At 41.2% G+C, this 12,281-nt stretch overlaps 1 protein-coding gene across 3 annotated transcripts in view; it reads right to left on the reverse strand.

Annotated features, from left to right (window-relative positions):
• POLE2 (DNA polymerase epsilon 2, accessory subunit) overlaps positions 1 to 12,281 on the reverse strand; it is a 102,898-nt gene continuing 90,617 nt past the window's right edge. For 2 of the 3 annotated variants that reach the window (XM_033952462.1, XM_033952463.1), the window contains exons 18-19: positions 6,330 to 6,397; positions 1 to 806 (exon numbers count right to left, since the gene is read on the reverse strand). In XM_033952462.1, coding sequence (XP_033808353.1) covers positions 788 to 806; positions 6,330 to 6,397 — 87 coding nt within the window. In that variant the 3' untranslated portion in view covers positions 1 to 787. The remainder of the gene's footprint in view (positions 807 to 6,329; positions 6,398 to 12,281) is intronic. The other variant, XM_033952464.1, reaches the window with a different exon arrangement.

Genomic DNA, 12,281 nt, shown 5'->3' on the forward strand with positions numbered 1-12,281 from the left:
CATCCAGTGATTGTGTGATTTTTGCACATTCATAGATATTTGCACAGTAAAATACCTTTGTCAGAGAAGCAATGTTGGAGGCCTATTACAAGCTCCCCAAAGCTAACTCAAGGAAGCACTGCAGATTATCTGGGACAGCCTACCACAGGGACCAATTTGCAAGGGGATGGATATTTTGAGCATTACAGTGACTACAAATTTCTAACACATTCATTTTTTAAAATTCATTTTTGGTATTTATATACCACATATAGCCTAAGTGGTCTACATTCAGGTACTGAAGCATTTTTCCCTATCTGTCCCAGTGGCTCACACTCTACCTTATGTACCTGGGGCAATGGGAGATTAAATGGATTTGCCCATTCAAATGATGTTATTTTAGTGTGTTTTAAAGCTTAGTCATTTTTATCATGCAAAAATCCTTGGTAATGCTAAAAAATCTTTGGAATCTCAGTGTGAACAAGGAGGCAGCAACCCAGACACCAGACTGCAACATCTGTTGGCTCCAACAGCCACAGGAAACAATCCCACAGGATCCATAAGTGAAGGATGCTCCAAATGGCTAGCCCAGGAGTTTTATAATTTGAGACTGCAATTTTAATCTCAAGCATCTTCTCATTGGATTTTTAGGCGATTATTGTGTAATCGCAGAGCAGATTCATTTTGCAAGTTACATTTATTTACAATATTTCCAGCATATAAAATACAGACCAACAAGCAAAAGCCAGCGATATCCTAGGAACAAAAATTGGTACAAGGATGTAGAATGTTCATTTTTTTCTCAAATTCAAAGACCTTGAAGTTTACTGTAAATAAAACAGAAAGAAATGTGTGATAATAAACAATTTGCAACACACACTTCTATCATACACATGCTATCAGATCCTTGATCAAATAAATCTAGTTTCCTGTATTCCCCCCTCCCCATACTAAGGGCAGACTGACAGTGATCTGGGCTCCCAGGCGTTAAGGATCATTGATCCTTAACCATCCATCCAACATGTATTACTATTACTGATTAGAGGAGAGTGAGCCCCTTACTACTGCAGACCCTTGGACACTGTCCTATTGACAGACTGGCCAGTCCGCCTCTGCCCTATACTATAGCCAGTGTTTTATCAATCTGAATCCCAGAGGGCTCACAAGATCACATCACTACAGCATCTGAGTACACAGCTCTTTACAAAGAAAATCCAAGATTTTGGCAGATCTGAGCTGAAGATGTCTTGCAATCATTCTAAGCAGCCATTTCCTCTGAGTAAACATTTTTCATGTATTTAAATGCATTTACTCTACATTTTGTTACATGACTTCCACTATAGATGTGGGCAAATCCAAATGGATTATTTTCATGAATGTTTAAGGCACATGTCAGTTCTGAGTAAAAATAATTCAGCTGGCTGTAGCTCCCCTTATTAGTAAAAATGATGCCATGCCAGTGCTACTTCCTGCTTTTTTATGTGATTGGCATACAACATGAATAGACACAAGATTTTCAAATGAACTGATATTTAGACTGAAAAAGAATAAAGGTGTAGATATTGCTTACCTTTCTAATTTTAGTCAAGATCATAATATTTATGTTATTAGAAAAGTATGTTACGATTCTGACTAGATTAAACATGTTATATAAGTTTGCATCTTGACCTTTTTACTATGAATCAACTGCAGGGCCTGATATTGAGTTGAGAACAGACCTTGGTCCTTTGGATGAGATTGAGGACTGAGACTGGGATTACATAAGGATGTCATGACCAATTATCAAAGCAGGAAGATTAAATTGGGGGTAAAAGATGATCATAATCCAAAAATAGGGACACATCTGAAAACATCTTTCTTAAGATCATATTACCCTCAATCTCACATATAAGGAAAATTGTCTTTTTTTTTCAAATGATGCTAAGATCTGCAACATAGTGAGCATGCCTGAGGGAGCAGATTATATGATTTAAGAAGGCCAGAGAACTTGTTGCCTGCTTGATAATTGTTTCAGTCCAGTTAAAGACAGTGTTATAAATTTTAGGCACAAAACCATAAAGCAAAGCTGTACACAATCAGCATGTATATGAAGAATGTTTTAGAAGAGACCTTGGGGTGATTATAATCAATTTCAAGATAGGAAACTGTATAGCAAGGCTGTGGCTGGGGCAAACTAGATGCCAAGGTACATAAGGATGGGTTCAAATAGTAATAAAGAAAAGATAATTATGCTATTCTACAGATTATGAGACCTCCCCTGGAGTATTGCATCTAGTTTTGGAGGCCTATGCTCCAGAAGAATGTAGATAGTACTGAAGCAGTCCAGAGAAGAGCCACCAAAATGGTGCACGATCTGAATTTGTCACCCTAGGACAGGGGTAGGCAATTCCGGTCCTCGAGAGCCACAGACAGGTCAGGTTTTAAACTAAACTAAACTAAACCTTAAGTTTGTATACTGCATCATCTCCATAAAGATAGAGCTCGACACGGTTTACAGGTAATTCAATAAATGAGGGAAGGACATAATAAGAAATTCGAGGTTATGAAGAAGATAGCTTTCAGGATATCCACAATAAATATGCATGAGATAGATTTGCATCTCAAGGAGGCAGTGCATGCAAATCCATCTCATACTTATTCATTGTGGATATCCTGAAAACCTGACCTGCCTGTGGCCCTCGAGGACCGGAATTGCTTACCCCTGCCCTAGGAGGTGAGACTAAGAACTCTAAACATGTACTACAGCATCCGGTTTCCTGCAGCAGATTTGTCATCACACTTTAGCAACTATATATCAGAATTCCATAAATGTGCTTATATTTGCATATTAAATTATGTAATTTTAGAAACATTTTATAAAATCATTTTATGGCATTTCGTATGTGTCTAGGTAATTGTTTGTCTTAATTTGGAAGGAAGGAAACGTTAATGATCAGTGTTAGAAAGAGAGGAGGGTGACGGGATCTGAGAGTAAAGAAATGCAGAGATCTCAGGAAAGAAGATAGATAGGGGAACAGGATGTAGAGTTAGGTGAGAAGAAGGATAATCAAGGAACAAAAGAATAGAGGAAAAGGGATCTTGATCAGGAGAGAAAGGAATAATCCCCTCATAGACCACAAACCCTGCCCTAATCTCTATATCCCCCTGGCTTTCTGTTACTCAAACTGCTAGAGCCCATAATGGTTAGTGCTGAAAACTAACACATTGTAAAAATATACATATGCATGCACTTAATACGTAATATGGAGTATCCTAGAACAGAGGTTTTCAACAGGGGGTACGCAGCACTGGCGCTGTATGTCTCCCAACTTCCTTCTGCAATTGTGTGTCTCCCGCCTTCCTCGACTTCTCTCCCCAGCCTCCCCACCCTCACCCCCCTCCTCAGGACCAGCAGCTGCTGCTAGCCTTAGTTTAACCGGCAATTCCATCAGGCAGCCTTGGGACCTTTGCTAGGCCAGCCCATCTCCGATGAAAGAGGAAGCTACTGTGTGGGGAAGTTAAAAGCACACAGTGAGCTGCTGCTAGGGAGAAGAGAGGTACTGCTGAGCCGGCGATTCCATCAGGCAGCCTCGGGCCTTTGCTAAACCAGCCCGCCTCCAACAAAAGAGGAAGTTGCATCATCAGAGAAGAGCCAGCCTAGCAAAGGTTCGAGGCTGCCTGATTGGCTATTGAAAACAGGATACTGTGCTCGACAGACCTTCAGTCTACCCCAGTATGGTAACTTTTATGTTTGTATTTTGATATGCAGTGGGAATGATTGTTAGCATTACTGCCCTTTACAAATACAGGGGTCGTTCTACTAAGCTGCAGTAAAAATTAACCATGCTTACCAATGGTTAAAAAGCACTAATGTGGGGTGTGCTCAGGCATCCCATGGTAGTTTTGGGATTGGTGCATGCTTCTCACATGCTGAAAAACAGAATCTAATTTATTTAGGTTTTGTTATTGATTCATACTGTATCTGCAATTACACCACAGAGATATTTTTCCAGCGATTAATTTTGCTTGCATCAGGCTTAGTTTAATTTTGTTGCGGTTCAATCTGATACCTTTCAAATTAGGGACCCCTGATGATGGAGTGCTCACTGAAACACGGATCGTGTCAGGTTCCCTGGTTTGTATAAGGTGGTGATACTAACCACAACCATAATTGTTTTAATAAACTTAGCCTGCATCATGTACTTTGTCTGCAGTTTCTTTTTGTTTGTTTCTGATTGCTCTTTATTGCAAACTAGTTGGATTTTGTTTTGTTTTTGTTGACCACCACTGTATCACAATTCTACATACAACCCGACAACACTAGTACATATCTATCAGCCTGCCCATTCTTTGATGTCTGAAGGTGCCTGTTTACTTACTATTTTTTCTTTTGTGAAGTTTTCATTTTGGTTTTGAGGACACTAGAGGTGCCTTTTTTGTTATCGCACTGAGAATAGAACCGGTTACCTCTGACTCTTAGACTACAGAAAGATACCTCTCTTTTTTAGGAAACATCTGAAAAGCCACGCATTTAGGCAGGCACGTGAGGTTTTATTTGAATCGGAGTTTGTTTTAGTAGCTAATTAGGTGAAACTGCTCCTTAATGGGGATTGCGTTTTATGGTTTAACTATAATTATATTTTTGTTGTTACTGATGGTATATTTAATGTTTTTATGTGTTTTATGATTATGTATGTTTTTTGTACTCCATCTTGGAGAAAAGCAGAATATAAGTAAAAAACCATAATGATAATTCTATAACTGGATGTGTGTAACTGCATGTTAAGTGCTGAGAAAATTGGCACTAATGCTCACACTGTAATTGTACTACTTGCTATACTATAATGAAGTACATAAGTGCAAGGGGATGTACACATGAGCAGAGCATGAGAGGATCATAGGCTTGGCTCCAACTTACATTTATACCTTATAAAATACTGTAAGTCTGCAAAGATGATGTGCAGGTGGTATATTAAAGAAGGAGGTGAGTAAATGTTTCCCTTCTGTTGTTGTGTGGATACATTTGTTGTCAGGTTAATTTTCGGGTTGAAGAAATACGATCATATAACACCTTCCTATCGAGTGCTGCACTGGTTGCCGATGGAGGCGCATGTGAAGTTTAAGTTTGGTTGTTTTTGTTTTAAGGTTTTATTTGGTTTAGCTCCTAAATACATAACTGAGCTTTTCTCTTTTACAACCAACAGACATAAGAGAAGCTCACACCTGAATTTTGTTTTTCCGCCGGTTAGAGGATGTAAACTTAAAAAAAACATCATCAATATCTTTTTTCATATCAAGCAGCATTATGGGGCAAAAATCTAGAACAATTGCTTCTGCTTACTAATACTTATGGGGAATTTAGGAGACGTCTAAAAACATATCTGGTTTTGAAGTACTTAGGTAGCTGATTTATAGAATTTTATGAAATAATCAGATCTTTTTAGGGTTTTTTAGTTATTGGCTTTTACATTTTTAGTTTTATTCAATTTATTGTATTTTTAACTATTGTAAACCGCATAGAACTTTATGGCCTTGCGGTATATAAACTGTTGTTATTATTATTATTATTAGTTCTGTTAAAGTTAGGAGGGAATATCTGTTGAAGGATTTGGGGGAGGGAGGGCTTGTGGGTTAAATAACAAAATGCAGATGACTGCAGTTGTAGTATTTTTCTGATAATGCTATACTGTCATGTTGTTTTGCATAGCCATCTATAAAAAAATTGTTTTACACTAAAATACTGTTTATTACGCACATTGCATAGTGAACTTAGGCATGCCAATTTACACCTGCCATTGACCTGGGGCAAAGTGTTCTCGTATAATGACATCTTAGCACTGATAGGGAGAGGCTCTGAGATCAGAGGTCTCCTGCAGAGGTCCTGAGGGCAAAGATCCTTACAAGGTGATATGGCATAGTATCTGGTGGAGTTCCAGGGAAGAAGGGTGACCCTAACTCAGACTTTGTGTGCTGAATAAAGTCTAAAACTTATGCTTTAAGGAATTCCAAAGTTGAGTGCTTGCAACAGAGAAGACCTTCCTATGGTTGTGAGTAATGAAGACATTGTATATGGAAGAGAGTAGCTATGCTAGAGATAGGACTACTGAAAGTGAGACTGTTTGAGAGCCTTCTGTAAAGAATATTGAACTTGTGAGGAAACAGGTTTGTTTCTTTCCCTAGTATATAGTAATACATATTTCCCTTTTAATCTGATACCGGCCTTTGGTATGTTTTCTGCAGGTTCCGTGCCTCCTTGCCAAGTAGCGCACTAGTGGCAGCTACTATTACACTGTGAAAGTTAGGAAGCCGAAGGTCTTTTTAAGCTATATCATATTTTTGTCTACAAAACAATTCCAAACAGACATAGTTACCTGTCCTCAACTGTTTTATTGGAAGGATAATACACTTTGAATGAAAATCCACTTCTTGGAAATGAGCCCTGCAATAAAAATACAGAAATGTGTTCGTACCATAATGCTTCATAGTATTTCCAATTATATAGAGAACTAAGGCATCCAATATAAATTTATTCTAGTAGGCATTTCTTACTGATTTAATTTAAAATGTACCAATTTATTAATTTTTTTAAATGAATAATTTTAAGGAAAGACATCTCCATGTAACACTTTTGTTGTAAGGCAGTTTAAATGGCTGTTCTTTGAACAGAACATGCAATGAAATTAGATCTTACCTGCCAATTTTCTTTCTTTAGTCACTCAACAGAAGTGGTCCGTAAATGCCTGAAACTTAGAGCCATTCATCTAGTGTTTCAGGCTCTGGAGAAGTCTCTGGAGGGCAAGGCAGTCAGTTTTTTCAGACAGTTTGACAGCAGTGTGTGGTAAAGTGATTAGAGCTACAGCCTTGGCACCCTGAGGTTGTGGGTTCGAATCCCAGAATGCTCTTTGTGACCCTGGGTAAGTCACTTAATACTCATTGCCCCAGGTACATTAGATAGAGTGGGAGCCCACTGGGACAGTTAGGGAATAATGCTTGCGAAGCTGAATAATTTGTAATCCGCATGGAATTGTAGGATATGCGAAACATAAATTCTTAAAATAATAATATGTCAACAGGTAAAGAGGCACCAAAAGCACCCCATTGCGTATGGAAACTCAACTTCTCATCCAGTGGGCAGAAGTGCACTTGCAGGCTCTCTCAGCCACACATGTGGTAGGAGTGGAAAATGTGCAGGCTGAGTTCCTCAGTTGGTAGTCTCTCAACCCGGGGGAGTGATCTCCGTCTCTACAGGCCAGAGTTTGGCAGTGGGGGATCTCCAAAGATGGATCTGATGCCCTCGACAGTGAATGACTGTGCCTTGTTTTTATAGCCAAAGATCCGAGCTCAGAAGTGAGGGGTTGGACGCATTAGTCCAACCATGGCCCGAGAATGAGCTCTTGCATGTGTTTTCCCCATGGCCCATGATTGATTGAGTCATTCGTAGGATTACGATCCATCCTAGCTTAGTGGTCCTAGTGGCGCTAATTGGCCGCACAGACCATGGTATGTGGACCTAGTTCATCTCCAGAGGGACAAAGGCCTCAGACCTCTGGTCCAAGTGGATCTTCTCACTCAGGGACCAGTCCCTATCAAGAATCCTGAACACTTTGAGCTTATGGCATGGCTGTTGAGTGGTTGGCCTGAAAAGCAAAGGTTATTCAGATGTGGTTGTTACCATGTTGCTTAGAGCAAAAAAGTTGTCTACGGTGGCAGCCTATGCTAAGGCCTGAAAGTCCTTTCAGCGCTGGTGTGTGGCAAAAGATGTAGATCCCTGGCGAGCTCTGATTTCAGTAGTCCTGGACTTTATGCAGCAGGGACTTCAGAAGGGGTGTCTGTAGGTCTTCTGAAAGTGCAAGTAGCAGGTCTTTCCTGTTTCCAAGCTCGAGGGGAATGAGGCTCCTGGCTTCTCAACCAGATGTTGCCCAGTTCATTAAAAGAGGTTGTGCCCTCCGGTGCATTCCCCTTTCTCTTCCTGGAACCTTAACATTGTGTTGCAAGGTCTCAGTACAACTCCGTATGACCCCTTACAGGAGGCTTCCCTCTTCGATCTTAAAATCAAGGCAGTGTTCCTGGTGGCGATAACGTCAGCAGGATGGGCTTCTGAGTTACAGAGCCATTCATTAGGTTCTGTCTTATGGCTTGGTTATTGAAGGGGCAAAGCTGAAGACACAAGGTTACTCCCTTCTCAATGGCCTTCCCCAAAAAGAATTACGTCGCCTTCAATTATTACAAAATACTGCAATAAAACTTATTTATAAAAAAGGCCGATTTGACCATGTTACTCCACTCTTAAAAGAAGCTCACTGGCTCCCTATCACCCACCGTATCACCTATAAAATCATTTTACTATGCTTTAAAATTAAACAATCTCATCAACCTTCATTCCTTGACAAACTTCTGATACCTCAATGCTCCTCCCGCACTCTAAGATCATCAGATCAAAAACTTCTTTTCATCCCCCCTCTAAAAGATTTCTATTATACTCGCAAAACAAATTTTGCCGTAACTGCTCCTACATTATGGAACTCCTTGCCACAATACCTCCGCGACGAACAACAACTTGTTAAATTTAAATCTTGTCTAAAGACTTTCTTATTTCATGACGCTTATAACCGAACCTAGATTTTCTTCTATCCACTTTCTCTCTCTTCTCTTTTATTTCTATTCTTTTTCCTCTTGCAAGCAATTATAACTACAACATACCCTTACCTTCACGTTTTTCCCCTACCCATTCTTCCCTTTTCTTCTTATTAAATGTAACATTTTCCCCTCCTCCCTTACTACCCTCACAGTCAAGTCTGTCTTGTTTTGTCATTCATGTTTCACTTAAATATTTTATCCATCCTTCCCTTTTACCCCCTTTATTTTTAAAACTATATTGTTAACCGGCCAGATATTTGGTTTATGGTCGGGATATTAAAAATTAATAAACTTGGAAACTTGGTCAAGTTATAACTCCCCTATTGTGCTCCGGGAAGGTTTCCATTTGTTTGACATATGTCAGGGCATAGGCGTCGGAAGCAATAGCTACAGAGGCAGTGCCTTAACAACCTTGTGTGATTTTTCTTCCTACAGCCTATTCACTGGCTAAGCTTCTGGGCTGCAGTTATCTTTATATCACCTCCTATGCCTCTCTCAGCTTGCATTAACTCTTCTTCTCAGCCTCTGTTTCCCTCAGAAGCCCTTAGCTACAGAGAATGCCTTAGCAACCAACTTAGCAGTTATCTTTGTATCAGTTTAAATTTCAGCTGTGTTTACCCTTTTTACATTCCATATCCCTTCCCTCAACCTCTGTTTCTCTCAGAACCCCTTAGTTATAGAGAGAGTGCCTTAGCAACTTTCTGTTCTGTTTTTTTCTTGCAGCCTATTGGTTGCCTAAGCTTCTACATCTCTTCCCTCAGTTTAAATTTCACCTGTTTTTGGCCAATGGGCTGCAAGGGGGAGCGGGAGCATTACCTACAGAGACAGTGCCTCAGCAACCTGCTTAGAAACCTTCAGTCCTGTTTTTCCCTGCAGTCTATTGCCTGGCTAAGCTTCCTTAGGAATGTCTAACCAATGGCCTTCAAGGGGAGACAGGGCCATTACCTACAGAGACAGTACCTTAGCAACCTGCTTAGAAACCTTCCGTCCTGTTTTTCCCTGCAGTCTACTGTCTGGCTAAGCTTCCTCAGGAATGAGACAGGGCCATTACCTACAGAGACAGTACCTTAGCAACTGCAGTCTATTGGCTGGCTAAACTTCCTTAGGAATGTCTGACCAATGGTCTGCAGGGGGAGGCAGGAACAATGTAAAAATCCCCCTTTTAACCCCCTAAATGAATTTTGCTTAACTCCAGACCTAGCTAATTTGCTTTCTTGCATCAAAAACCGTAGATTGACTTGATTTTATCAAAATCCTTAGAGCCATTTTCCAGATTGCAGTTACAGTATCCTCACTTTATAATATAGGATACACTCTGTATATCCCCAATTTAATACAGTTGTTTCTTTGTAAATTATGCATGATAGATAACCCTGTAATAACATTCTTGTAACTGAGCACTGAGGCAAAGAAAAGTGTGTGTATCTTGGTGTAATATACAGACCACCAAGACAGCTGGAAAACAAAGACATAGAATTAATCCAAGACATAGAGAATATTACTTTAAGGGGGGACACTGTACTGCTAGGGGACTTCAACATGCCGGATGCAGATTGGAACACGCTCACAGCAACAACCAGCGCCAGCAGAAGGCTATTATCCACCATTAAAGGAGCACAACTCAAACAACTGGTATTGGAGCCCACTAGGGCACAGGCGATACTGGACCTGGTACTCACCAACGGAGAAAGCGTATCGGAGGTCTCGGTAGGCGATAAGTTAGCCTCCAGTGACCACAACATGGTATGGTTCAACCTCAAGAAAGATTTCACTAGATCAAGCACGACAACAAGAGTACTCAACTTTCGAGGCGCTGACTTCAAACGCATGGGAGATTTCGTCCATCACGCACTACAAATCCAAGCTGTGGCCAATAATGTGGAGGATATGTGGTCAACCTTGAAATCTACCTTACATGTAGCAACGAACCGATACATAAAATCAGCAAGCAAACGGCGAAGAAACAATAGACCCCAATGGTTCACCGCAGAGATCTCAGATCTCATTAAAGAAAAGAAATTAGCATTCATTTCCTACAAACATTCAGAGACAAGGGAGGCTAAATTGGAATATATGGCCAAATCTACAGTGGTGAAAGCGGCAGTCAGAGAGGCCAAGCATCGAGCTGAGGTAAACCTAGCAAGGAACATCAAGAAGGGCAACAAATCCTTCTTCAGGTATATTAGTGAAAGAAAAAGAAACACTGATGGGATAGTGCGCCTTAGGAAATCAGATGGGAAGTATGTAGAATCAGATTCAGACAAAGCCGAACTACTAAATGAATACTTCTGCTCGGTCTTCACCTGCGAGGCACCGGGGTCCAGTCCACAGTTGCAGGCAAAGCAAAGTTCAGAAGACCTGTTTCGGGATTTTGAGTTTACGTCCGGAGACGTCTACGATGAATTATCAAGACTCAAGGTGAACAAAGCAATGGGGCCGGACAATCTACATCCCAGGGTGCTCAGTGAGCTCAGGGACGTCCTAGCGGAACCGTTATCCGTACTCTTCAATCTGTCCCTGAGCATGGGAATAGTGCCCTTGGACTGGAAAACAGCTAACGTCGTTCCTCTGCACAAAAAGGGTTGCAGGACAGAGGCTGTGAATTACAGACCAGTGAGTCTCACATCGGTAGTGAGTAAACTCATGGAAACACTCATCAAATGCAAATTAGACAGGATACTAGACGAGGAGGAACTACGCGATCCCCACCAACATGGATTCACCAAGGGTAGGTCCTGTCAATCCAATCTCATCATTTTCTTTGACTGGGTAACAAGGAAACTAGATCTGGGAGAATCCCTGGACGTCGTGTACTTGGACTTCAGCAAAGCCTTTGATAGCGTCCCCCACCGCAGGCTATTGAGCAAGATGAAATCGATGGGATTAGGTGAAACACTTACAGCATGGTTCCACGATTGGCTGAGTGGTAGACTTCAGAGGGTGGTGGTTAATGGTACCATCTCTAAAATGTCGGAGATACCGCAGGGCTCAGTCTTGGGCCCGATCCTTTTCAACATATTCGTAAGAGACACGACTCAGGGGCTTCAAGGTAAAATAGCATTATTCGCCGATGATGCCAAACTATGTAACATTGTGAGTAACGGAGTCTGTCCGACAACATGACGCAAGACCTGCTTTTATTGGAACTTTGGTCCTCGACCTGGCAGCTTATCTTCAACGCTAACAAATGCAAGGTCATGCACCTGGGCAACAATAATCCGTGCAGAACGTACACATTAAATGGTGAAACCTTAGCAAGGACTACAGCAGAACGGGATTTGGGGGTGATCATCAGTGAAGACATGAAAATGGCCAATCAAGTGGAGAAGGCTTCATCCAGGGCTAGGCAAATGCTGGGTTGTATCCGGAGAAGCTTTGTTAGTCGGAAGCCCGACGTCCTAATGCCCTTGTACAGAACCATGGTGAGGCCTCATCTGGAGTACTGTGTACAATTCTGGAGGCCACATTACCGTAAAGATGTGCTGAGAGTCGAGTCGGTACAGCGAATGGCCACCAGGATGGTCTCGGGGCTCAAAGATCTATCATACGAAGAAAGGCTGAACGAATTGCGGCTATACTCTCTCGAAGAACGTAGGGAGAGAGGAGACATGATTGAGACGTTTAAGTATGTCACTGGTCGTATCAAGGTAGAAGATGATATTTTCCTTCTTAAAGGACCCTCGGCC

This window comes from Geotrypetes seraphini, chromosome 7 (genome assembly GCF_902459505.1).
Source record: "Geotrypetes seraphini chromosome 7, aGeoSer1.1, whole genome shotgun sequence".
NCBI lineage: Eukaryota > Metazoa > Chordata > Amphibia > Gymnophiona > Dermophiidae > Geotrypetes > Geotrypetes seraphini.